Source organism: Eschscholzia californica, unplaced genomic scaffold (genome assembly GCF_041429995.1).
Source record: "Eschscholzia californica isolate CP2 unplaced genomic scaffold, dmEscCali1.0.p SCAF_5, whole genome shotgun sequence".
NCBI classification, from domain to species: Eukaryota; Viridiplantae; Streptophyta; class Magnoliopsida; order Ranunculales; family Papaveraceae; genus Eschscholzia; species Eschscholzia californica.
The window spans coordinates 45412508-45439267 of record NW_028238472.1 but is presented as its reverse complement, the minus strand read 5'-3'; the positions used below and the strand labels follow the sequence as shown (position 1 = coordinate 45439267).

At 36.4% G+C, this 26760-nt stretch overlaps 3 protein-coding genes and 1 long non-coding RNA gene across 10 annotated transcripts; 2 read left to right on the top strand and 2 right to left on the bottom strand.

The window, feature by feature from the left end:
* Positions 1 to 687: 687 nt before the first annotated feature.
* Positions 688 to 1693, top strand: LOC147539688 (uncharacterized). The gene is made up of 2 exons (XR_015226035.1): positions 688 to 1110; positions 1235 to 1693. It is a non-coding gene; the product is annotated as an uncharacterized LOC147539688 (long non-coding RNA).
* Positions 1694 to 3979: 2286 nt separating this feature from the next.
* LOC147539687 (DUF538 family protein (Protein of unknown function, DUF538)) lies at positions 3980 to 6409 on the bottom strand. Of its 3 annotated transcripts, none has more exons than XM_086642632.1 (2): positions 5851 to 6408; positions 3980 to 4214 (listed from the first exon to the last, which is right to left on the bottom strand). In XM_086642632.1, exon 1 carries the CDS (start codon positions 6314 to 6316, stop codon positions 5852 to 5854), a length of 465 nt encoding a protein of 154 aa, XP_086498758.1. In that variant the 5' UTR covers positions 6317 to 6408; the 3' UTR covers positions 3980 to 4214; position 5851. The 3 variants fall into 3 exon arrangements, with proteins under 3 accessions (XP_086498758.1, XP_086498759.1, XP_086498760.1); XM_086642633.1 differs by lacking the exon at positions 3980 to 4214 and adding an exon at positions 4971 to 5082 and having other exon boundaries at positions 5851 to 6409; XM_086642634.1 differs by lacking the exon at positions 3980 to 4214 and adding an exon at positions 5307 to 5364 and having other exon boundaries at positions 5851 to 6409.
* A 905-nt stretch (positions 6410 to 7314) lies between these two features.
* Positions 7315 to 13468, bottom strand: LOC147539686 (protein MLN51 homolog). Of its 3 annotated transcripts, none has more exons than XM_086642629.1 (12): positions 12593 to 13468; positions 11867 to 11966; positions 11536 to 11735; positions 10587 to 11440; positions 10280 to 10394; positions 9287 to 9409; positions 8791 to 8843; positions 8647 to 8692; positions 8440 to 8507; positions 8164 to 8241; positions 7656 to 7744; positions 7315 to 7570 (listed from the first exon to the last, which is right to left on the bottom strand). In XM_086642629.1, the coding sequence occupies exons 1-9, from the start codon at positions 13084 to 13086 to the stop codon at positions 8480 to 8482; spliced, it is 2013 nt and encodes a 670-aa protein (XP_086498755.1). In that variant the 5' UTR covers positions 13087 to 13468; the 3' UTR covers positions 7315 to 7570; positions 7656 to 7744; positions 8164 to 8241; positions 8440 to 8479. The 3 variants fall into 3 exon arrangements, with proteins under 3 accessions (XP_086498755.1, XP_086498757.1, XP_086498756.1); XM_086642631.1 differs by having other exon boundaries at positions 11590 to 11735; XM_086642630.1 differs by having other exon boundaries at positions 7679 to 7744; positions 12593 to 13382.
* A 4578-nt stretch (positions 13469 to 18046) lies between these two features.
* On the top strand, positions 18047 to 26008 carry NIG (NSP (nuclear shuttle protein)-interacting GTPase). Of its 3 annotated transcripts, none has more exons than XM_086642628.1 (15): positions 18272 to 18510; positions 18775 to 18890; positions 20935 to 20996; positions 21118 to 21205; positions 21298 to 21359; positions 21446 to 21542; positions 21715 to 22155; positions 22714 to 23283; positions 23657 to 23797; positions 23890 to 23994; positions 24114 to 24197; positions 24645 to 24813; positions 24917 to 24968; positions 25362 to 25508; positions 25605 to 26008. In XM_086642628.1, the coding sequence occupies exons 2-14, from the start codon at positions 18792 to 18794 to the stop codon at positions 25498 to 25500; spliced, it is 2109 nt and encodes a 702-aa protein (XP_086498754.1). In that variant the 5' UTR covers positions 18272 to 18510; positions 18775 to 18791; the 3' UTR covers positions 25501 to 25508; positions 25605 to 26008. The 3 variants fall into 3 exon arrangements, with proteins under 3 accessions (XP_086498752.1, XP_086498754.1, XP_086498753.1); XM_086642627.1 differs by having other exon boundaries at positions 18772 to 18890; XM_086642626.1 differs by having other exon boundaries at positions 18047 to 18510; positions 18772 to 18890; positions 25362 to 26008.
* The last annotated feature ends 752 nt before the right edge of the window (positions 26009 to 26760 follow it).

The following is a 26760-nucleotide window of genomic DNA, read 5'->3' as shown; positions in this document are numbered from 1 at the left end:
GAAACCTAAATTATAGTCTTTCGTAACAATACTTTTGATAATACTATGAAACCAAAACTCCAAATATTAGTAAATATATTATAGAGAAAGAAAATTTTTTGTTTATATGCACGGCCCGTGTATATTTCATTAGTTTTTTTTTTTATGAAATATAAAATGCATGAAACATACTGATAACAATTTTTTGGTTCCTAGTCCAAAAATCTACACCTAAACACACATTTAGTCCTCCCTAATATTAATAGAGGATTTTAAGCCAAATAATAATTATAATGGATATTTAGTCCAAATTGGCCAATCTCTATAGAAAAAACAGATCTCTATCATTTTTATTTAATCATAATACCCATTATAACTTTTTATATAAGAGAAAACTCATTTTTGAAAACCGACCCTCAAAATTCTTTTTCTTTTTTTCTCAGATTTTTTCGATCGATTTCAAACTTATTATCCGTTTCGCAATACACACGTTATTTAGTATAACTTACGTATATTTCTACAACAAAACACATTTGGTATATTTAAAGTATGTCTAAATGTCAAAGTTTTGTTTCATAAATAATGTGTTATTTATTGTTAAAGTTTCATACTTTATTTAATTTTTTTTATATGTGTCATACATAACACATTATGTATCAACAATGTTTCTTCCATAAGAGAAAATGACTAAAATCCTTTTTTCTGGAAAGATTAGAGCTTAATCCTTTTTGAATTTTATTTTGGACCTAAAACCCGTGGACCCTACTAATAATTATAGAGTAGATCACTATTAACTTGTTTTCTTAGAATAATACTGATATCAAGGATCTACAAACATTAGAAAATAAATTACATAGAATCCTAATTATTTATTTAGGTATCATTTGGATATAAGAAATATTACAAAAATTAAGAAACCTAAACTATAAAGATTCTTGAATATTAACTTTGTTTCCTAAAACTACTACTTTAGTGAGTTTTGAAAAGCTTTATATACTACAAACTTGTGATCTGTTGTTGTTCACATCATTTTCTCTTCTCTCTCTCTCTCAATCAAAATGGGGCATAGAGTTTATGGATTTTCAGCTACAACGGCTTTGGTTCTTTTGTTGATTCTTTTGAGCCCTATTGGTTTGTTTCACTTCTTGTTCAACTACCCTATTTATCTATCCTGTTAAACCATTTTAATGTGATTCTTATTCTATTGTCTTATTTCTAATAATAATAATACTTATATTTTCTTGTTAATTTGCAGAGAAAATGGGGTTGGAAGTGGTGGAAGCCGCGGGGGATACATGTAATTCACCTAGCCAGAAATTTAGGGGAATATGCTTAATCAGTAGCAATTGTGCTGCTGTTTGTAACGGTGAAGGGTTTACTGGAGGCAAGTGTAAAGGTTATCGCATGCGTTGTATGTGTTGCGAAGATGATAATGGTCAGTCGCCGCCTTTTGGAGGTCCGCCTTTTGGAGGCCCGCCTTTCGGAGGACCGCCTGTCGGAAGACCGCCTTTCTGGGGCCCGCCTTTCGGAGCCCGCCTTAATTGAAATAATATAGTAGTGATTTTCTTTTGCAAGAATAATACTCCACTATGATGAGCACAATTATGTGGCACATGTGGTAGGTAGTACACATGCTTTGAAATAATGTTGTTTTGAACAATGTTTCAATACAATTAAAATGATTAATGGAATAATTATACATGACATTCGAGTTTATTTTGTGTTACTGATATTAATTACACTACCTATTAGATTTAAAACACTTTTATGAAACTAAGAGTCTCGTTCTTGCATGGTCAATATGTAAGGGGCTGAAATAGTGAGTAGGAAAGTCAAAGAAGTAAGACTATTGACTAAAAGGCAGATCGTTAATCCTATCTGTTTCACGAGCAATTTGGCACGGATAGCCTCTTTGGGTTTAATTGGATCAAGTGAGGCCCAATAGTCCAATTCCTTGGTATAATTTCATGCCCATGACAAAAATTGCGAAGTCCATTTCTTTTAATTAAGATTATAAACATCATGAAACAAATAAATAACCACTCATTAAATAAACTTTATTTTGCTATCATTATAATTCTTTTGACAAATGTAGTCTGATTTGATCTTATAATGATTGAAGTCCAAAGCCCAACAGCATGAAAGAGCTATAAAACACGACATACTTAATACATTATTTATACCTTCAAATTACACTATTTATACTTATTACATTTTATTACATTATTTATTTTTGGAGTTTATGTCAACACCTTGAACCACTTGGGCAACCAAGGCTTCCATCATTACAATTGATGACTGGAGATAAAAACGTATATCTTTCCTTTCTAAAAAGAAATTTGAACACTACGCCTGCAACTCAATTTCTTGACAAAGAGATACGGAGGTTTAAATAGTGAAAATAGTTCTTACAAAAACAAAATTATCTCGTATGTATGTTCCTTGAAGCGTGAGATGACATACGAGGCGACAACCCTGCCACCTTGCCAAGGCGACAACCTTGTCACCTCCCCAAGGCGAGCTAATCACAAAGAGTGATGATGATGAAGAAGAAGAAGTTGAGAAGTGGTGGATAGAAGAAGAAGATTGTTGACTTGAGAAAAGGAAGATGACCTAACAAGATGCTACACCAACTTCTTAATCAAACTATAAGATAAATAAGCATTGCTCTATCCGTTTTGTCAAATGCAAACAAGTAAATCGTTCTCTTTTGACATTTTTTGACAAGAACCCAAGTGAATATCATTGACGTGTTTAAATGGTTTCTGTTCACACCTAAACAAACTCATGGCAACTAATTAACTGTTAACGGTAATGCTACTTTTGCAGAAAACTTGACTAAAACCAGCAACAAGTCTACATGACCCGCCTCCTTGGACTCCCACTTGAACCGCCTGTGAGAGAAATAATGATTTCTCTCTCCACGTGACTGAACATGTGAGCGAAGAGAGAAACACTTGTTTTCTCTCACAGACGGTTCAAGTGGGAGTCCCACGAGGCAGGTTGAATATACTTTTTGCAAAACCCAGTGGCTGAATAATGTGGCAAATACGTTTTGAAAATTTGACCAAAACTGATTCGTTAAAGCATGAATAGCGCAGATTCAATCCTGTCATACCACATTCATCTTTCTTCGCCACTTATGGGAGGGGGGAGTCATGAGGGGGAGAGAGATAGAGAGAGCACTGTGTCCATTTTAATGACAAAATCCGAACTGCGATCAAGAAATTCATTTCCACAGAGAGCAATACAGCAAGTAGAGAGATTGGGACAGAATTGAAAGATGAGACCAGATTTGAACTGAAGAAAAAAGTGATCTTAGCATAGATCATAAGACCTAGGGTTAAGGTTGCAACAACAGGAGTTGCACCAAGATAAAGGAGAAAAGCAGCACAAGGAACAAGAGCTATAGCAATTCGATAATTGTGAATGAAAGAGGAAGGAGAGAATTAGGAATTTGTTCAGAGTATCTGCCATTAAATTAAGGATCACAAGGTTAGGGCTCTAATTGAAGAGGAGATGAATGTACAATTAGGGCAAGGTTAGTTAAGAGCTTTGAATCTGGGCAGTTCACTTTTAACCGATCGTTCAAAAAAGATTTGCCACGTCATTCCAGGAAAGGATTTCGTAAAGTTTCTCGGTGAAAGTAGCATTACTGAATTGTTAATATGTCTCCGACCTTGACAAAACAACCAAAGATGAATAGAGACATTTGACAAAGCTCATAAGATCCGACATTCCATTCACAAACTTACAGATCCTGAATTTCATCTTGTTAGTCAAAACAACCTGAAGTAGATACTCAACTCATTAAGCTAACAAAATTAGGGGTCAACATCGGTTTGAATGTTTGATAACTGACTTTTTCAGCCCAACCATCATCCGATCCAAAGGGTTCGGTTATTGTAAATTTCAATCTGAGACACGAAAAGCGAAATTCCAATAACATCTGGTGTACCATCAGTTGCAAAATATATTCAACATGAGAAAAACATCGGAATATCGAAAAGTACTTGTTAATAATACATCCATTGCAAGATGGTACTTGTTTATGTCTTTCTACTGATATACATACATAACCAAGAAACTGAGTTTAAAAACACTTTAAATAATAAACAACTTGGTAAAGAGATTAGGAAATTACCACATCTTATCAACTAGATAACACTTCACTTTCATAAGATCACAATTCATAATTAGGTCCATTCGAGAACCATCGATGGAAAGATACAAACCTGCAAAAGAATAATCAAATAGAATACAATTTAGTTATTAGAGTACGTGAAAAACAAGAAGATTGCTTGTTCGGTAGTCTTGTAAGAGTCATAAGAAATGAACCATGAAACGACTTAAGATAATAAAGATCAACAAGGAAATGATCACTGACGATGGTCTGAAATTTTGTACAGAAACGGGATATAAGATGGTTATATTACTATATTAGAGCAATAGATTTGTTTACATTAGAATCTCAGAGTAGCTACGATTATATCCTATTAATTGACTAATCAATGATAATAATAATATATTGAATAACTACGGGCTATATTAATATAGAATAGAAGCTCCAAGAAATCCAACTAGCCCTTTTTTAGTCTCTCGTCTGTCAGGTCCGGGCCATGTTTCGCCCCTCTAAAAACCATACGTTTTCTAGATGGGAAAATAACTGGCATACATCTGAATGGTGGAATTATATTTACAATGATAACTTAAAACAATAATTCCCAGTCCTATTACATTTCGAGCAGTTTAGGCTTGAAAACTGATATTTAACCTAGAGAGAGCTCATTTTTTGTGTAATGGTGCAAATTAGGCTAGGATGGGATGGGATGGGTCGGCCTATGACTCAGCCAGACCAGGCCAGTACGGGCTGGCTAGTTCTTGAGATTCAGATCTATCAAGTCAGGTCTGGAACAGGCAAACAGGTTCTGCTATGAGGTCTAGGCCCGGCCAACATTATACCACGATACATGTGGTCAGTTTAACAGATGAAGTGATAGAATCAAATAACAGAAGGTGAAAATTACCTTGTAAGAAAAAAAAAAAATTTCGTCAAATAGCCAGATTTGGGTACCTAATTTCGGCCACCATAAAGATGACTAACTGCACCAAGTTACAGATAACTTTCGGTCAATAACTATTCATACTTTATTGCACAAAATGGACCATTCACCGACGAATAAACTAAATCCATGACACTATTATTTCTTCTAAGTTCTAAAAGATTACCCACAATTACCAACCACTTACACACGAAGGACTATAGACAAATATACTAATTTTTTGAATAATTTAATCAAGACTAAGAATTAGTAATAACATAGTAAACATACCATTAGAAAAGCAAACACAAAAGCCTCGACAAAGAGAGTAAGGATCGAGAATCTACGTCATAAACCACACAAAACGGACAACCGAATAAATTATTATAACACCCCAAATCTAAAGAAAGAGTCTATTTGAACAACATTGAAACTAAATTAATGAATATAAAACAAGATTATTATGCCAAATTAATAATATATTATGTAACCAAAGTAAACATTCTATCCATTCATAAAGTCAACAATAATCAAAGAATCAAATTTGAACATTAACATTCTTTAGCTATCTAATTAATCGATTATGATAGATCTACAGAAAATTTTAAAAAAACAGAAAAGCAGCTAGTAATTACAAGCAAGTTTGTTTTACCCAAATTATTCTTACACTCTTCTTACACCTAAATTGAGTAGTATCCCCTTGTCATTCAGATTTTTCCTTGGCATTCAATAACTGAACCCTAAATTTAATTTTAGTTCTATAGTAAGAAACAAATAAGTCATCAAAATCAACTAAACAGAACAAAAAGAAGACCTAAATTGTCATTACCTCAAGAAGAAGAACGCTTCCCTTCGCAAGCTGGGGTTACGTCAAAGTTCTTTGATGGGTACTTAGCCGAAACCATTCCAACTTCAAAAACCAAATTTTCACCACTCATCCGAATTCCAGTAATTGACCACCACTGATAAAAAGCCCTAACTTTAATTCCTCGAAGCTCAGCGATTTTACCTTGAACAAGCTTTCCTGTAATTTTCTTCGAATAAGAAGCCAAATAATTATCTGGAGGAAGAGTAAGTTTACATATATCACCGAGATTTACAGAGAAATCTCCAGAAGTTTGATTAAGATAATAATCTTTAACATTAGTTGGAAGTAATCCGATTGGAAATCCATTGTTCTTAAGCTCGTCGTGTGCTGTTAATGGAGTTAAATTAGGGTTTTGGGAGGGATACGCAGAAGAGTGTAGAGAGAGAAAGAGAAGAGAGATTAAGAAGAGAAGATGGGATTTCGCCATTTTTTGTTATTTCTTTTCGGATCCTTTTCTTAGATTCGTCCTTTTCTCTCTCATCACTGTTGAAATTATAAAGGTGCTGACTGCAAATTTGGGACGTGGCGAGTATTGAAATAGATTGTTCCAATTTTGATTCTATCTTAATCCAAAAAGCAATATTGGAAGTCTGGAACCAACAGATATGGAACCGATTTGAACAAAAAAAACAAATATGGAACCGCATTCAATCACCCACCAACTCAAAAATCAAAATTAACGGCAAACTTTCTAACAACACAAAAAGAAAAGTTAATACGAATTCAATCACCCACCAACTCAAAAAAGAAAACTCAATAGGCAATGAGATGACCTACACAAAATATTATTGGTTAAGAGATTATCTTTTTTCCTATGTGAGACTATTTTCACACGAAACAGTATTGAAGATGATCAGCTGTGAAGGAGTTATATTCCATCTTATGAAACCTTTGAGTAAATACAACCCGTTTCTTCTTTCTACATTTGCTTGGGAGGTTAACTCTTTAACAAAAGGGACAAGGATATTTGATTTATTTATTTAGGGAAATGATAGAGTGCCCAGCAATTTTGCCCATTAAAATGCCCAACTTTCCTTATTTAGAAATAAAAGCGGTCCCCACCATAGTCAAACTTTGAAAAACCCTTGTCTTTTAGTGATTCCACATCAGCTGGGCAATTTAATGGGCTAAAAACTGGACACTCTAGCATCTCCCATTTATTTATTCCGTTATTTAGCATATGAATCACAAATATGTTTTAGGTTATGTGAATGGGTCAAACTTTTATAATTTTCGTACTTTGGATCACAAAAAGGATATAAAGAGAAGGTTTGACAAAAATTGAGACCCAAATAAAATTGCCAAACACATTTCGGGTCAAATCAAACAACTACACTTATAAGACCAAATTAGAGGCCACAACAGAACTAATCCTTTATGTGAATACGACTTAAAACCACTTAAAAGAAATGCAGGTACAACTGATTAATCCGACTACTGTTCCATTTATGTGAATACGACTTAAAACCAATGTAGTACAACTGTAAAGTACTAGAGAACACACTCTCATTATCATCATCGCCAGCCAACCTAGAGAGAGAGAGCAACTATAATCAACATATTTGATTGTGTAGCTCCTCTTTTCTTCAGTCTAGTTTTTGTATATACTTTTCTGTCAATGAGAAAAACCCACTTCCTTTCTCATAAGCTTCACAAGTAAACCAACAAGTCAAAGAAAACCCTGAAAAAGAAAAAATTGAGAGTAGACATAAAAACCATGAAAGGAGACGCAAACTAGCAAAAGGTTATGTTTTTCTTCAACTTACAATACTTTTCAGTAAGAAACTACTACCCATCAAACTGCAACAAACTTCTCACATTCACTGCAGCACGACCAGGCGTTTTCTGTATATAACTACAAAAACGGAAATGTGTCAAACACTAAGATGAGAAATCATATTTATACATACCAAGAAGAGAGCATAAGAATCATAGGATCAGTAGGCAAATAAGTTGGAAACATTGAGGGATTTGAGTGCAAAAGTTGATTCATTATCCAGTTTAAATGAATTTCAAAATTCTAAAACTAAGGTTCTGTTTGATAGGAAGGAATGCTCCGCGGAAATGAATATCATTTCCACTATTTTGTTGGAAGTTGTTTCTTAGGGGAAGTAGAGAGGTGTATTCCAGCGGAAGTGTACTCCAGCGTTAATGAGCCGACACTTTCATGAAAATACAATTGCAATCTAGGAACAGAAAGCCAAGCTCACTCAATTCAATAACAAACAACCTAAGGGTACAAAGAAGAACGATAATTAATGTAAAGCAACTTACCTAGCACATCTAGGGTATTAAGCTGCCCAAAGTGCTCCAGAACAAGAGCTGGAGTCACCGAGGGCCCATTAGAAAGGCCTGCAACATGAACAGCCACCACAACTTATTAGTTCACAGAACCTCAGATCGCCAAGTAATAATCTATAAATAATTATGGATCAGAATCGAATATGGGCCCTTTTCGCATAAAAGGAGTCTGGTAATTGATTTTAGGCCAACAATCAATTACTACAAATGAATAGAGTAAAATAAGCTGAAGGATGGCAGCTCACGGACCTTAGTTGCTTATCAAATTACACTCAAAAGTGTATCTATTTCACTGACCAAGGTTCATCTCTGAGTACCTGCAAGAAATAAATAGTTAAAACCCTGAAAAAGAGGGGACATCCTCAAAGTTCATCTCTGGTTCTATTGATTCATTTGAACTTCTCAAAAAAAAAATGTTCAGTTCTATTAAAAGAAAAAAGGGGTTTAAATACTTGCCTGCGAGGCCTGTTTTGTCGCTGTCCAAATTCATCATTTACAAGCTCTGTGGAAGAAACAAATTAGTCAATAACTGTAACATGATGAAATCTCGAACTGTAATTAGTTAGAAATTATACTCAAAATATTTATCATCTGAGTTACCAGTTCTCTGTGGAGGCTTCCAGCAGCTACTAAGTTCATCCGGACCCACATCTCTGTACCAAAGAAAACATCATGAGAATCCTTTGTATCACAGAACTTGAATTGGCAGCCGAAAAATATAATTCAACTACATAAGAATGAACGTAAAAGTCTTGCCGTGCTTGGGGTGCAATGTTCAGCTAGGTGAGCACACTAAAAGGATCACCTAGTGAAATCCCAAATTATGGCAAAAATGATTAGAATTCAATACTAGGCTATCGTTCGAAGACCATCATAAATTTGTTAAACCTGATAGACTGTAAAATTACATTTGATCCAAAAAATAGGGGAACAGAAAAGAGACTAAGCGTGAAAGCTGCACAGGAAGAAATTATATGTTCACTCGTAGCCATTGCTATAATTTACTCAAAGCCATTGCTCCTAATTTATTCAAAGAGACAATGACGATGCAGAAAAATAAAGGAAGAAAGAAAAAGTAAACCGGAGAGATACTAACGTAGAGGCGCCGGATGAAGATGTTTGTTCTGATGGGTGGCCATAATAACCACCCTCAACAGCTACGAACGGCGAACAATATGGGGCCCCTAGTGCTCCGTTAGCACCTGCCAGTACTGGTACCCTGAGGACAGCATATTTTAAAATTACTAATACGCACTATAATAGGATAAAGAGCAAGCACAACAGCATTACTACAAGAGTATTTGAAGATCAATTACCAAAATATATGGATAAACTAGAAGAATGAGATAATCTTTCTTATAAGCAATATAATCGAAGTCTCTAAGAAATAAAATTAACTCAGAATTACACATATAGTAGTGATCATTTTGTTTCAATACGTAAGCAGTTATAACTCATCAATCACACAATACTGAGCATCTCTTCAAATCATTGATATCTTCACCAGCATCAATGCTCAACCATCAGAAGGTTTCTCCAAGATGATGATGGTAAATACTAGGATAAACAGTGAGTACAGATAAGATTATAGTCCTTCACAAACAGAAGATGCTCATACGAAAACCCAAATCCCCATAATGTCCTAGAGGATGTATAACACATTATTCTAAAGTCGCCAAGTGATTGCACTGTGGATATACTTCATTCACATGGGGTGGGATGTGTCCTTCATGGACCAGCCACAAATTCATGCAACCACATTTGATTAACATATGTAGCCATGTGGAATATCCCCGAAACGCCTAATATTATTTGCTAGAAAGTTCACATATATGCTCCACTTCAATGAGTTCGCTCCCATCTATCCCTAGTCCAATGAAGCATTTTAATACTTTCATGCTCCATTTCGATGAGTTTTGCTCGCATCTAGTTTGGATCCCCAGTCCATTGAAGGACTTCGGTATTGCATACAAACCTAGAATCTTGACATCATATGGTGAAATGAAGCTATGATTCTTCAAAAACAATATCTTATGAATGGAAAAAAGAACTCGTAAACTTTCACAAAACAATGAGAAAGTAAGCATACCAAGTCATTTCGGAATTGCCAAAACCATGTCGTTGTTGACCAACATATCCAGGAAGAGCCATACCAGCAGCTTGAACTCCAATGCCACCAGGGTGCTGGCCACCAAACTGCATTACTGAAGATCAATTATGAAATTAGAAGAGTATTTGCTTCGAATTCATAAAGCTACATATAACGAAAATGCTGCAATCGAGCTACCTCGAGTATATGAGATGGATACAATAGTAGGAAGTGGATAACAAGAACGGCTACATGTATCTGTGATTTCCTGAGTGAAAAAAAGATAACATGATCAGAGAAACTTTACCTGGCAAAAGACCCGGAGTACCCATAAAATTTTGATCGCCATGGGGCACTCCCACATCCCCAGATGCTTCAATAACACGAGTCTCATTGTGTAGAGAAGGGCCCCTTGAACTTCCCTTAACATTTCGTCTTCCTTCCCTAACCGACGCAGTCTTAGATTTACTAGAATCTGCTGCTGATTCTGTTTCTAAAATAAGTTCAAAGGAATTTTTTGATGATTCTTCGTGTGTGGATGAAGATTGAGAACCACGACCAACATACTGACCCAACTGCTGATTAGAAACTCCCGCAGACTGAAGTGGGATAACATGTTTCTGCTGAACAAAAGGGGGTTGCGTTTGTGGAGAACCTCTGTTTACTGGATTATGAGAAGAGGTTGGTTGGTAGCTAAGTTGTCCTGTTATATCTGACCTCCTTCCAATAGCCATGGACTGCAGAGATTGAGTTGAATTGGCCAGAGATGATCCAGAAGACTTCAGCTTCAGATTAGTTAACCTTCCAACAACTGGGCGAGTATTCTCGTCAATATAAAGCCTGCCCTGTGCAATAATTTCAGTGATAGATTTTCCCCTCGGGAATGAACTGGACGGTGATAATGAAACTATTCCATCAACCTGTGCTGGAGAGAGGTTCATCTTAGAACTACCCACTTGTACATCCATTTTCGGCTTCACTAAGACGTCTTGATTTGAAGAACCAGAGGGATAAAATGGAGGGGAAGCAGAGCTCAAGCTTGATGCCAACACAACTTTCCTGGCGGCAGCCGCATCAGATTTTACATTTGAGGTGTGTGAGCGATTGGGTAATTTCCCTGAACTATTAGTATTCAAGGTCATCTCATGAGAGTTGCCGTATCTGAAGGTACAAATACAGCAGAGAGATATTATAAGAATAATGCATCCAAAAGAAAAGAAATAGAAACTATCCTCAACTTATACACCTCTACTTACTGTTTACTCTGAGTTGGGGAAGCGTCAGTTCTGTCCCTCATATGAGAACCATACCTTCTTGGACCTCTCCCTCTCACAGTCTTCTGGGCATGATTTATATTGTTGTTGTCATCAACAGATTGAGACCTGTTTCCACCTACATATCCACGGTCCACCCCATGTTTCTTACCCCGGCCTCTGTAATGACCCTTCTTATCTTGCTAAGAACACATAAAAATCATCAAATCTAAGTTTCTTCTTATAAATCACACTGACAAACAAAAACGACTAAAGAGAAACTTTATACAAGCATACGAAAAATAAACCAATAAGTGAATTGATTGATGTTTACCTTTTCAAAATGTGTTCCGTGCAAATTCATCTCTTCAAACTTATCGTGTCCCCACTTGGTGTCATTTTTAGATTCCCACAATCTTCTTCCACCAGTACGTCTGAAGGATAACCAAATAGTTCTTTCAGAAATGACTATGTAGTTCAATATATGAATTAGCTTGTTCGAAGCAAGAAAAAGTCAAGGCATCTCATCCTAAACAGCACATGGCCATACGTCTTGTCGGTTTTTCCTTCTTCATAACAGCAAGAGAGTTACACAACTACATGCAACACCCTCTGAGAAGTATGTCTATTGAGACATTATGTCCAACGGGATAACAAACAAACATTAGGAAGAATCAACCAAATTTTGCAACCATTCTTCCTATAGTAGCTACAAGCATGATTCTAGCAGCGATATCCCTAGCGAGAGCTGAAGTCCCCAGGGTAAAATATTGACAATTTCGCTACTTAATAGACTAAAGCATGAGAAAACGTATATGGGGTGCAATTCAGTAGCCTGGTGTGCTTAATGGGAAGCTACAGCTAAGTCAAATCTCCATTAAACTTTCCTTTTTCTAAAGCATACACCCACTTTACTAAGTTATAATTCAGGGTTTAGTTGATTCTAATAGTGGGAAGAATATTTGAAAGCAAACTAGTATAATTCTTAAGAACATAAAAGGCATGCAAATTGAACAATAGTATAAGGCTAAAACGATCATCAGGACAGGATTTTAAGTACCTGTTTCGACCAACCACATTAGCCCTAAAACGATCATCATGCATGTAAAAAGCACCAGCAGTGGGCACAGCAAATGGCTCATTTTCCTTTTTCTCACCTTCTCCTTGATTTTCATCACGATTCTCTATTGACTTTTCTTCGCCTAATCTCTCCCCATTAACACCAGATTCTAACAAAACAGCCTGAACCTCAACTTCATCACCATTATTATCACCTACTTCTCTCTCATCATACTCATCTTCAATTCCATCTTCTTCTTCTTCATCTACCTCTGATTCATCATCATCATAATAAGCTGGAGCACCACCTTGACCATCAGATTCAACATCAGAATCAATTCCAAGTCTCTGATTCATTTTCGATAAGGTTTCTCCCTCGTCACCTTCAACTTCTTCATCATCACTTGCTTCCCTCCTTCTCATAGTTGCCGGAAATGGTTCCTCTTCTGGATCACTTTCATACTCAGTTTCCTCGTCATCTCCTGTAACTACCATTGTTTCCTTCAAAACCGTGCCTAATTCTCAAATTTTAACTTCAAATCTCAAAACCTTATCAACAAAAACATCAATCCATACATCAACCGAACCCCCAGATTTCCTCTATATAAACGAAAACCAGTAAACCCAACTGTTGAATTTTCTCCTCGATATATTTGTTCCAATTTGATAAAACCCTCAGTCCCTCACTATTTGAACGAAAAAGGTGTAGAGAGAGATAGAGATAGAGGGAGACGGAGGAGAAAGAATCTACGCAGAGAAAACTACAGTCACGTGATCACACGTCGTCCGCCATGTACCTATTGGAGTAATTTGTCAACAATTGGTTGGTGGTCCAATGTGTTGACATAAACTCTAAAATCTTAGAGGTCCAACGTCCAAGGTTCAATTGTTAGAGGGGGTGGTTTTAATGGTTTATTGAACTTGGGTTACTAAGGTATAAATAATGTTATTAGACTTTAGGTGATAGTTTAGTTGGGCTATAGGTTTGTTCCTTGTAAGAGTTTGAATTTGGCAGTTATCGTGTGTTATCACGTCTTTGATGTATCAATGTCATTGTAATGACTATCGTTGATCGTAGTTGTTTTCTAAAAAGAAAAGAAAAACTATTGGAGTAATTTTGCCAAGTCAAAAAACTAAGACCAGTCCAACCAAACGGGAGTACGGGACCGTCCAAAACCAAATAAAGTAGTACTACTTTTCAGATGGAAACAAACACAATGCCATTCTTAGTTTGATTTCGACGTGAACATTTTGAAATTCCAAACCCTTTTTTGTTGAAAGCTTAAAACTCCAAACCTGACCAATCGATCATATGTCGCAGATTAGTATAAAAGAATGCTCAATATTTTGTATATTCGAACATTCGTTTCGAATGAAGAATGAAGAGTGTCATGTCCCTCTTTTTTCTTCCCTAAAATCTTCGACTTTGAAGTTGGTAAAGTCCCATCCCTTGTTGCAGTCAGAATGAGTCTTCGGGACCCCGGGACGTTGGCTTCCGCCAACAGTGAACTATTAAGGATCCCATCCCGCACATATTCTACATTATAGCCTGCAACTGATTTAGCTTCCTCTGCTGGAAGATCAGATGGAGCTCGATTAGTTTCTGCTAGACGAGGAATGAGGAACATAACCAATAAGTCGCTTTTGCATTTTACAATTATATATACAAAATAAGCAATTTACTAAAATTCATATATGCAATTTGCGAATTTAGAGAATTTAGATCTTTAAGCTCAATCCATCATTGTTTGAGGGAGAAGTAGGTTTGGCATTTCTTATGTAATCCAATGGCTAAATCGGTGAAAACTCTAATGGCGAGATACTTAGACTATGATAATTTTTTGGAAGAAGTTGTAGCATTCCCCACTTTAGTGGGGTGGAAAGGGAAACAAACTTTCTTCTTTTAGACCCATTAAAATCCTAAATTCCCACCACATTTCTCTTTTATCCTTCACAACAGTCACAATTTTTTTTTTATGAAATAACAGTCACAAGTTGTAGAGAGGGAAAAGGAGGTTGGGCATTCCAAAGAGAGGAAAAGCTAAGAAAAAGATAAAGGAGGAATCGAAGTGTGGATATTTCTTCGTTGGTTATTCGCGTGTGATTTGTTTTGCTTTAGATTCGAAGCTGGTTTCTACTTTCCTACGACTTGAATAACCTTTTCATAGAGAAATTAAGTGATTAGATAGTATTCATGAACCCGAACCCTCGCACAATATAAGTTAGAGTTAGCGTTTATAACATAGTTGTTACTTGTTATACATATTTTATTCATCTAGACTCATATTTACTTTGGCAAATTTTTAGCAATAGTAATAATGACATAAATCACTTATTTGTTAAGTCTAATGTGTATGATTCTCATAACTAGACCTCTCTTAGTACTTAACATGACTAGTGTATAAATATACATGATTTGACGACTAAAATTCAACAATAACATGAAGATGAATCAATGATATGTTGGTCACATAATGCATGATCAATTACCTATTTCTTTCAAAGTAATAAATCCATTATATGTTATTGTTGAGCATGAAAGCTCTAATGTATGGTAGGATGATTGATTTGTATGCGTGATGTGGTGATGTGGTGAGTTGGTGGGAAGTTGATGAGTCTGGTGGTGGTTCGACCTTGTCTACCGATAGTTTATTTCGATGACGATTGGTTCGCATTAGGGGTGGGATTTTGGCCCGGAAACCGAGGACCCGCCCACGACTGTCCGAGATCGAAGGGTCCATGACCGTCTGATGCCCGAATTGATCCGTACCCACCCGACCAAAATAGCTTAAGCGGACGAACGCGGTCGTAGGTCCTTACTCGGTGATCCGACCGAGTCCGCCCGCTTGTATAGTCTGCCCGACCGAACCCATCCATACCCATTCGTTTATCCTACCCGTTATACCCACCTGCCTATATTATTGATTTTAAGCCTTTAGATTTGAAGGGTTAGCTACAACCTTAGATTTCAAGAGTAAGAGTATATAATCCTATAAATCACTTTTCTTAACCTTGTTTTTGCCTCTCTACTTCTCTAGTTTCTCTCTCCTCCAAAATCTCAATATCTTATCAGTAATTCTAGAATCCACAATACACCGATCGTAACCCATGAGAAGAAGAATGAAACCGTCTGTAATCCATGAGAAGAAAAATATAACCGTTCTTAATCCATGAGAAATCTCAATGATTATCTTTAATTTTGTATTCATTTACATTTTGGAATAGTAAAGTGGGAGTTTAGAAAGTTGTATTTAACTATTAAATAGTTTAATTGCGAATTTTTTTTTCTTTATTTGTTCATTAGTGACCGGTGTCCGACCAACCGATATCCGGTTTGCCCAACTATCAAAACGGTCACGGACGAGCACTTTGTTGGAGAAAAATCTGAAATGTCAGTCCGTTTTGTCCGGATGTTCGAGTACTTAGGACTTGTACCCGTTCAACCCCAGACTTGTTGAGTTAGTGTCCGTTTCCCTCCCGTATGAACCGATTCCCACCCCCTAGTTTTCACGTAAATAAACTTTAATCATCATCTTTTTTTCTTTTTAGAAATATTTCATTCCATGTCTTGTTTTTGTCTGTGTCAGGAAAAAGTCGACAACACATGGCCTACCAACCCTTCACCGGAAATAAGATATTTCTATTTTTCATTTTCTTCCTTCTTCCATATTATCCTCCTCCCACCACCACCACCAATATCTTTTCTCTTTCCGCTTGCCCATCTCTCTCTAGCTAGTTTAGCCTCAATTGATATGATTTAGCGAGGCTAAGTTAGAGAGGTAAACGTAAGAAGAGAAGGGGAGAGAGAGAGATATAGTGTGTGTGAGAGAAAGATAAACGAAAGAAGAAATTAGAGAAATTAGAGGAAGATGAGGGGAATAAGAAGTGAAGAAGAAAGAGAGAATGAAATGAAAAAGATAAAGAAGATATGGAGGTGGCTGGCGGGAGGTGGTGGAAGGAGAAGATGAAAGAAGAAAAGAAAATGATTTTTTTCCTAACGAATGGTCGCTGGTTGGTGGAATCGTCCGCCTTCGAAGAATGAAATAGACAGAGAATGAAATATTTTTAAAATAAGGGTAAAAACAGGGAAAGAATTGGGGAGATTTGCTGTTTGGACTCCCTTTCATATAATTGACTTGCTGTTTGGACTCCCTTTTTCCAGAGTTGCATTTTGGACTTCCTTTTTCAAAAAAAAGTTAAAGATAACATTTGAAGAGGGGAAAATACCATCTTACCCTCTACAAGCAAATCTCCCAAGTTTAGAGTAATTGCTTCTTCTCTACTGATTTCAGCTTCTTTTCTCATCAAGTAATTGAACCAACTGACGATATTCTTGTTTCTGCCCAAGCAACCGTTGATTGAACTTTCATTAGACCTTCTTCAAAAACAGAACAAGCACCAAAATGAATCATTTGATCTTCTTTATCTGATAACCCCATTGCCCTAGCTACATTTTGTTGACCTTCTAATTTAGCTTCTTTAATCAATTTCAAAAAAAGGAAAAAACCCACCTTCGTCAATTATCAATTTCCCATATTGATCACTATCTCTAGCAAGTGAAACAAGAGAAACAACAATATCAGATCTATGTCCAAGTGAGCCTTTAGCAAGGGTAGCAATTTAGTCCCAAATTAAACAAAGAATTGGTTCATTAGCGGCAATTGGGGGTAACCCTAGATATTAATCATCATGACTATTAGTAGCAGCTGAAACCCTAAGAAGCCATAATAAATCACTTATTAATCATCAAGATGAGATGGCATTTCTTGAAATGGGTAGCTAGCTAGGATGATATATAGTGAAGACATGACTCATGGTTCCTCCATTACTGACACTTGTGATGAGAGAGAAATTTTTATGAAGGACCTGTTCTGCGTTGTTGATGACCCAGCAAGTGGATGTTAGTAAAGATCGGAACTTGATCGAGCAGCTTTGACGGAAAAGAGTTGCTAGTTTATCGGTTTTTAAATTAAGTTCTAAACATTCATGTATGCTTGAGTGAAGGTCTTCTGCTGGTTTGATGATTTGATCTGTTAGTGTGAGAAATGAAAGATAAACAAGTAATGTTAATCTCTCTAAGATGAACCAGTAGTGTAAATCCTAAAAGCGAGTTTGGGTGATCAACTGACTAGGATTTGTTAAGAAGAAGATGAGCCGATTCGGGTGATCAAGTTATTAGAGTTAGTGAAGAAGAAGATGAGTTAGAGATTGAAGAAGATGAGTTAAATAAATTAGGGAGTCAAAAGTGCAACATTAATTATATATGGGTAAAATGGGAATTATCTAAAGTATAACTTTAAAGACGGAATATTCTCTGGTGATTCCGTTAAAAGGGAGTCCAAAGTGCAACACTGGAAAAAGGGAGTCCAAACAGCAAGTCAATTATATGAAAGGGAGTCCAAACAGCAAGTCAATTATATGAAAGGGTTGACTAACTGAAAAATGAAAAATGAGAGCTATTCTCGGAGTTGTTCATCTCTTATAAACTATTTTGGCAAATTGATCATCTTAAGGGGCCAAAATGTGAATAAACCTAGATCTGCAACCTCAATATATCATTAGTGACTTGGGTCCACGGTGGCCAGATATCCGAAAGCGTACTCGGTTTGTAGTTCAGTCGAAAAGGGTACTTTTGTAACTTCCTCATATCAATTATTCCCGATTCAGACCGATTGACAGCGAAAACAGGCCAATTTCCAGAGTTTTGACGGTTTGACCATTGCAAGAAAAAGAATTCTCTCTCTTGGAAATAGCGGAAATTTTGCTACGAAATATCTTCCTTACCAAACCCTAAAAAATAGCCTAAAAATCTCACCGATTTTCATGCATCCATTAGATCATTTTCTGTTGTTATTCCTAGATTTCTGCATCTTGTAGGAATCAATTTTTACTTGAATTTCTTCATTTTAGTTGAATCAGGTCAGTTCTCTTTCTCCTGTACATATCATAATTATTTAGGGATTGTTTTTAGTTCTAGTTGAGATTAGCTAGGGTTTGACTAGTTTAACTTATGGATCTTGTGTATATGCTTTCCATTTATATGTTTTTCTTGTTGAATTACTTTTTGTGTTTGTGATCTTGGTGTTTATTCAATTGTGTGAATTTAATTTAGATAGATTTACAGATTAATTTTTCTTTCTATTATCTGTGTTGATATATTTTGATTGTTATTGGATGAAGAAGTGGGTGAATCAGGGAAAATGGCTAATCGATTGAAGGAGGACGAGAAAAACGAGAAGATCATCCGTGGGCTTCTGAAACTTCCCGCGAATCGGAGATGTATCAACTGTAATAGTCTGGTAAGATTTTCAATCTCACATTTATGTTCTGAATTTCAAGTTCCATTCTGGTTATATGGTACAAACTAAACGCTTAAAACTAAGTATCTAAAAATTGGTACACATTTGTTAAAGTTTGTGAGTTTGCCAACATGTTTCTTTAGATTTTTGTTGGGGAAAAGATTTTTTTTTTCTGTGTTCATGGATATAAACTAATGCGAGCGTGCTTTGTGAACTTCATGGAGGCGATATCTAAGTGAGCTAAAACTATCTATTTGCTTTTCTGTTACGTTTGCAACAAACAAATCGACAATACGTGGGGTTTTGTTTTTAAGCAACTGCATTGGACGTATACAAAAATACATGAAGAAAAAATGTTATCTTAAGATGTTTTAGCTAAATACTTCGATCTTCATGTAGCTTGACGGATATGGAGATACAATGTGAGTTTATCATTACCAGGAGACATCAAAGAAATGACAAATGGGAGAACTTAAATAAATTAAGTAACAAAAATGATTCTTAGTCAAAGTATAGTGATCTACATTAACAAAGAAAACTATGAAGGTTACATTGGTTATCCATCACTATTGTGGGGTACATTGGTTTTAATGAACTAGACAACTCAATGAATAATCACATAAGATTCATCATATACTTTTAGAGAGATTTAGGTGTCTTAGACTTTGAGTTTCCTAAGACTTCTATGTGATGTAGGAGACTAGATTTATGACCTTCAAATATTTGGTATCGATGGACAAATAGATACACAAGATTTTACTAATATCTAGAATCTTGTTTATTTTGGATTTCTGTTTTCCCATCAAGTTGAAATACAAAATTAATGAAGCATCAAACTTGAAGAAGACTCTTAAAAAGAGTTGTTGAATTGTTTTGTTAGATGGAGAAGCTTGAACTTGATATTAGTGTGGTATGTGCATGATCAACCAATGAAGTTCCCTTCAATTTTTTTTTCACAAATTCCATTTTACTATATAGAAGGAAATTTTGAATGCCAAAAATAAATTATCAACAACTCGCATAGAAGGAATAGTCCATCTATTGCGCCCTCGGATATATAGTGTTATCGGATATATACACTGTTATTCAGCCTAGTGGGCATTAGAGTCGTATTAGAGATTGGGTACTCAAACACAGTGGCGACGTGAAGGGGATGGTTGCCCCGATGATGCGGACATGTCTAGGAGTGGTTTTACGGTGTCGAAAAGTGATGCAGGAAAAAGAATCAGAGAACATATATGATGATAGAAGCAGAAGAAAAACAAAGTTGTATAGTCCGATACCATATGTTCAGGAAAAGATCCAGTTTAATTTCTTACTAATCCCTCATCCACAGAGAGCGAACGAAATTCATGAACTGACCTTCAGAGTTGGCGATATTCATTATATTCAGCGTCTCAACCACACTATTTTGTTTTCCATGATGAACAATCATCATAGTCATTCAACTACAAGCAACAATTCCCTACTCGAATGACACTCTCGTACCATCTAGAAGATATTCAATATCATCTGTGGACATTCTAATTCAATTTTTGGGTTTCACAAAACTTTCACAAATAAGAGCAGAACATGTGATATTTTTCTACTTATGTTCAACGGTTTGTTGGACCACATTTTTAATGGAGATAATTATAACAAGTTCAAGCCTCTCCATCCACCCCATGATGCGACGTTGTTACCCTTCACAAGTTTTGCGTTACATCTGGAGGTGGGTTTGAGAATCAACTCAAGGATGGAAACAATTCCAAAATCTAAGAGGCAAAATCCGAAATTCAATGATCAAGGTTCATCTGATCAACTCAAATAAGATTTTGAAGATTATGCTGCACTCTGGGCTGCTGATCTTTTACATTCCTTTTTATTAGCTCTTTTGCAGGATTACATATAGTCACATGTATTCTATCACTTGGTAAAACGAATTAGAAATATTCACTTGTTCTTGCTACTTACTGTTCGTATCATATATTTAAAATCATAGTACGGCTATGCCCATTTATGTGAAAATAATTGTCATTGGAACTAATATTTCTTTGCCAAGCAGGGACCACAGTATGTTTGCACCAATTTCTGGACATTTGTTTGTACAAATTGCAGCGGAATACAGTAAGTGTTCACAGTAACTTGCTTTCTGGGTCATTTCATTGTGTCACTGGCCTCTAGTATAATGAGATCCCATGTCAAGAAATGCCAATTAACTGACTTACTTGCCTGTAAAAATTATTAGTCGGGAGTTCACTCATCGCGTCAAATCAGTGTCGATGGCTAAATTTACTTCTCAAGAAGTTAATGCTCTTCAGGGAGGAGGGAATGAGGTATATATGCATAAACTTAATGATGTTTCTGTGGTTATTCTTTTTCAAGTTTCCACGCAACTAATATTTTTGGTCAATTCTTTGTCATTCAGCGTGCAAAGGAAATTTATCTTAAAGAATGGGATTCACAGCGGCAGTCATTACCGGATAGCAGGTTAAAGTTGCATTTGATGTTATTTTGTGATTTGTGTTGGGCATCTTGGTAATGGGATTGATTGTGATGTCAATGACTCTTTTCAGTAACGTTGAGAGGCTAAGGGACTTCATTAGGCATGTTTATGTGACTAGAAATTACACTGGTGAGAGGAGTGTCGACAAGCCTCCAAGGGCTAAACCGGTATGCAAATTTTCAATGGTTAATGCTTTTGCTCCTGCTTATTATAGTTGAAGTGTTTAGCATCAGTATGCTTATTATTAGTCTATTTCCAGGTTTCAATTGATTGAAGATTGAATGGCTCTGTTTTTATTGGTTAATTTTGTGAAGCTTGTTGGTTTTAAATGTCATTCAGGGCGACAAGGATGATTCCAGTGAAAATAGGACAGTAGATCCATATCGAAGTGGTTCAAGGAGTCCACCCTATGAGGAGACATATGATCGATATGGTGGAAGATCTGGTGCACGAAATGATGACAAAAACTATAGATATAACGATGATAGAAGAAGTCCTGGATATGGTGATAATAGAAGTCCCGGTCCTCCTGAGGTGGTAAACAATTGGCGCCGTGAGGACAGATTTGGAAATGGTAGGAGATCTGAAGACCGTAGATCTTCTGATGGGGAATCCAAGTCTGGAGGAAGGTCACCAAATTATCAAGATGAATTGGGAACCAGCCCCCCTACTGTACGCCCTGTTAGAGATATCTTGGGAGACGATGTTCCACCACTTCGTATAGGTGAACCTCCTAAAGCGAATGCTGGCAAAGTGGTCGATGGTTCTGTACACACACAGGTAGGATCATCCTATTGGACTGTGACCAGAACTTCAAATTGTGTTCTTATGCGCTTTTCGAATTCATAATGGTTAAAAGCATTCACATCCTTTAATTTTACTACTTAGAAATTAATTTTCTGTAGTACTACAAAAAAATTCAATAAAATATACTATTAATAGAATAAAATACTATAACTATATTAAAATGTATGAGATTGGAGCTACGCATCTTTACCGCCTCGAGACACCTCCTCACATTGTAAAAAAAAATCCTTCATCGTGGCGTAAAAACGCTTTTTAAACACTGGTTTCTAATCACTTTGATATATGATGATCCTTAATTGCTTATTTAAATTCATGTCATCTCCATAAAATATAATTTGCTTATTGAAATTCACATACAGTCCTGTATCGGGTGCGAGTTTTTAACCAACCTGTAGCATATATAGTACATCCGCTATTTGTGACTACATATATATTTCGATCCTTTCTAAACTAAAAGTTGTATATGCTAAAAGTCTTTGACTGATCCTTGTGAAATATGAAGTATTTACCAGAGTAATTTTGTGGTTGCAGAGAACTGCATCTTCCAGTAGTCTGGGATCTATAGACGGGAATCAAACAGAAACTAAAAGCGTAAGTTTAGGAAGCTTAATTGACTTCAACGCTGATCCTGAGCCTCCTACTGGGGCAGCTGCAGTACCATCTGTTCAACCAACAATAACCACCACAGTTCTACCTGTTACTCATCTGACAAGTAGTCTGCCCACTGATGGTGATAACTGGGCCTCATTTGATTTTGCAACCCAGAGTCAACCTCAGGTCCAAGCCCAGGCTGCACCAACTGTTAACATGCTGGACTCTGTTCTGTCTCAATTGTCAGGTCCATCAACTGTGCCCATGAGTAACATGTTATTGCCCAGTAGTGGTGGAGCCCCAACAACTGCTCCTTCGAGTAACATGTATAATATGCAACCCGCTATCAGCAGTTCTGGCAACATTTCGACATTACCTACTAGTAGTGGTCTATCACCAGTAGCACCTGGAGGCATGTTTCAGACTTTGCCTGTCGATGCAAATGATGGAGGACAATGGCCAAACCTGCACCAGAACTTTCAATCAGTTGGCGGGGTTCCTAATAACCAGGTAATAAATCTAGCTTATAACGTGCGGTATCTTGTAGGTGTTTCTTTAAATGATGTACGTAGTATTTGTTTTTCTAAATTCTGAGATCTGAGTTTATTTTGTATGTTGAACACGACCTTTCATATTCTTTTATCTATGTAATTGAATTAGATTGTAAAACAAGTCTCCATCTCAAATGCACAACTTTCCAGCTATAAAATATTTCTGGATTTAAAAGGAACACTTGTTTTGACATATGATTCTGTTAAAGAGACAAAAATATGCATCAACTCATTTATAATAAGTCAATAAGTACTAATCATTTTCAGATTTGAAATACAAACAAACATCACTTAACGTTCTAACTTATTTGGGTGGTTTGCGTTTCTTGCAGTCATGGAGTTCACTTGCTCCACGACCATTAACTGCAGCAGGGCAACCAACTTCTGCACCAACACAACAAGCAAGTGCTGGAGTTGCATCACAAGCAACCTCTACAGAAGCAAAACATAGTGGAAGAGAAGCACTTCCGGAGGTTGTATTTTTCTCCCGTCTTCTTTTTTGTATTTTGACCCTATTCAGTATTTAGCTCGTCTCCTTAAATTAAAAGCCGTCTTTATGATGCAGGACCTTTTCACTGCAACTTATCCTGCAGTTCCTGTACACAATCCACGCTGGGGTGCTGGTACCTCCCATGGCATGGGTTTTGGTATGCAATACCCAACTGCAGCGGTAGGTCATTGGCTACTAATGCCTACAATATTGTTATTATTCATTTATTCTGAACAGTTGGATTTTGCATACTTTGCGTACATGACCTGTTAATTTTATAATTCATTTCGGTGTTACAGCCAATGCCAACATATCCTCATTCATCAAGACCTACAAATCCATTTGATATCAACAGTGAATCAACTATGGTTCATGCTGCTTCGGTAAATTTTTTTTCTTTTCCTTTTTCTCAAAATGCTTCTGCTCGCCGGGTCTCCATTTTTTTGTGCTCATCTTGTTACTGCAAGTTCGATATGAAGTTATGAACATGAAGACTTAGCCAAGTGAGAGAAGTGATCTTGCTAAGGCAACTTACTTGCTGGCACCGTTAACCTCATTTTCTCATTTTAACGCATTTTCAATTGAAAAGGGGAAACGTAAGTGGGAGAGGTGAATTTTGTTTTACAAGTAAAATCGATGGTACAGTTTATATCGGTCATGTAGTTGTCACTGTTAACTTGATTTAGCCCGATCAATCCTGTGTTTGGTAGTGTTATTTTTTATTCATTAAACATCTCTACTATAATTTTATTGTTCTTTTTGTCTCTTAAACAATTTGAACTTCATTACTGCATAACCATTTGAAACCTATAATTTTGCGATGTATGTAGTTTCCTTCCATGGCATCTTTGCAAGGAGCGTTGCCAAATGCAGAAGCTCCTTTAGGCTTATCGCGTGCTTCTAGCGTAGGTGCCCCTTCCCCTGGATGGATGTCCCATCAACCACCAACTTATGCTGCACCAACAATGCAATCCCAACCTTATGCAGCACTTCCTCAAAGTACAATTACTTTTTTTTCTTCTTTTCAAAATGTTGTTTTCTCCTTTGCTCGGTGTATATATCACCTTCTCTTTAAATATAATAATACGTGCTTTAATTTCAGGCGGTGCATTTATGGGTCAACAAATACCACCCAGTAACATGCCTGCTATGGGGTAATGTTTTATTCTTCTTTCATTTTCTCCAATATTATAATACACAAGATGACATCCACCTGCGACTCATGCTTATGGAGTGATCTGCAGTAGTTTGCAATACGTTTCTAGGGGTTTGGATAAACTTTTACACAAGTTTTATTAATCGTGTCTTTGAAAATTTTCCCTCTTTACACACTTCTGATAATTTTCGCAACTTCTGCCACCTCCATGACAGCATCTTTAAGCATCAATTTTATCAATCTACATTACTACTGTAATAAGTTTGACTTGGATCGTTGCAGTCTTAAAACACCATGGATTTGGAAGATGAAGTAGCTAACTTATTCGTTAACATAGATTTGTATATGAAGTAAACCAATATTTTTTTGAATCGTCCTAATATAATTGCAGGCATCAAGGATTACAAAACTTTGGTGGTGATGCAGCTTTTTTTGGAACTTCGAGTACAGGCCAGCAGCTTGACAATAGATTCTCCCAACCTTCAAATCAAACCTCCTTTCCTTCGCAAGGAGGAAACCCATTTGGATAGCTACAAAGGCAATGGCTTCTTGATATAACTTGTACGTTGATGTGCAAAATTTTTATCGTCTACTGAGCGGATCTTTTGATTGTTTCTGGTTTAAAAATCAACAGAAACTATACAGCCAAATTACCAAGGTGAGACTTCCATTTGAACGGGCCTGTGAAGTTGTCTGAAACTGAAGTTAGATATATGAGACAGTTATGGATCAATGTGGATGAAGTAGAAATGGAGAAAAACTTACTATCAGAAAGTTTCACGAACCCATTTCCACCCGCATTTCATTGTAAATGTTAATTACTTTTTTCGTGGTTTATATTATGATGCCCTTCTTTTCTGAAGTGCTTTTTAGGGTTTGTGTAAACACTTGATGAAAACTAGTTTTCTGTAGAACATTGCTTCCTCAAATTTGAGGCTCTTGTCGCTTTTAATTGCAGAGTGGAGTTTGTATTGATTATGAACCAAAACCAGGAACAATTTCATTAATGCTTTTTGATATATTTCTCTTCTTTTTCAAGGATTTGACTCGATTGTTTGTGATGTTTTGTTTTTCTTATTTGGTGCAGAGGTTTCTTAATTCCTATTTAATAATAATTCTTTTTCATGTTCTTCCTATGGGTTCATGGGAGGTTTTCCTAAGTTGGTCCTCCTAATTTTTTACTTCTCGAAGAAGAAAGATGTATTCTTTTGTCCAAAGCCGGGGGTTTAGTAAATTCATTATCAAAAGTCAGGGGTTTCTGTAATTCTCCCTTAATACTACTAGTAAAATCTACAACCCATAAAATATCAAAACCAAACAACCAGCAAAGGCCATTCGTGGCCGTCTCCTCAAGTGTTCTTCCCGTTAGTAATCCAACTAACAAGTAACAACCAACGTGAAAAACCAATTAGAAGTCGGGAATTGATCTCTCGTCCAACTCCAAAAAGGTGAAAAGCCATAAACGACAGATCCAAAGTCAAACTTGACATAACCTGTATTACCACCCTCCCCGCATGCATCGGTATTTTGGTCCATCTTTTTTGTCTTTTGGTGTACTCGGTTTTCCCCAACCCCTTCATAACCGAGAATGATATAAATAGGCTTCATGCATCCACATGGCTTCATCTTCCTCCGCCCTTCATTTATAACTTTGGCTTCTCATGGTCGTCTTACCATTTCTTACCGGAACCTTCGTCTAATCAAGAGATGTAAACCGTTAACACTGGTTTTGTGGTTAGACGGTGTTGGCCCTACGCCGTTGGTCTATCAATCTTCATTTTTTATTTTAT

Bases quoted from the DNA above. Each gene is read 5' to 3' on its own strand.
- LOC147539687 (XM_086642633.1), bottom strand. From the start codon at position 6,316: ATGGCGAAATCCCATCTTCTCTTCTTAATCTCTCTTCTCTTTCTCTCT.
- LOC147539686 (XM_086642629.1), bottom strand. From the start codon at position 13,086: ATGGTAGTTACAGGAGATGACGAGGAAACTGAGTATGAAAGTGATCCA. The intron at 11,736-11,866 runs GTAAACATCAAT...ATGTGTTCTTAG, and splicing joins ACGGAACACATTTTGAAAAG to CAAGATAAGAAGGGTCATTA. The intron at 11,441-11,535 runs GTAAGTAGAGGT...TTGTACCTTCAG, and splicing joins TCCCCAACTCAGAGTAAACA to ATACGGCAACTCTCATGAGA.
- NIG (XM_086642626.1), top strand. From the start codon at position 18,792: ATGGCTAATCGATTGAAGGAGGACGAGAAAAACGAGAAGATCATCCGT. The intron at 22,156-22,713 runs GTAGGATCATCC...TTGTGGTTGCAG, and splicing joins ATGGTTCTGTACACACACAG to AGAACTGCATCTTCCAGTAG. The intron at 23,284-23,656 runs GTAATAAATCTA...CGTTTCTTGCAG, and splicing joins GCGGGGTTCCTAATAACCAG to TCATGGAGTTCACTTGCTCC.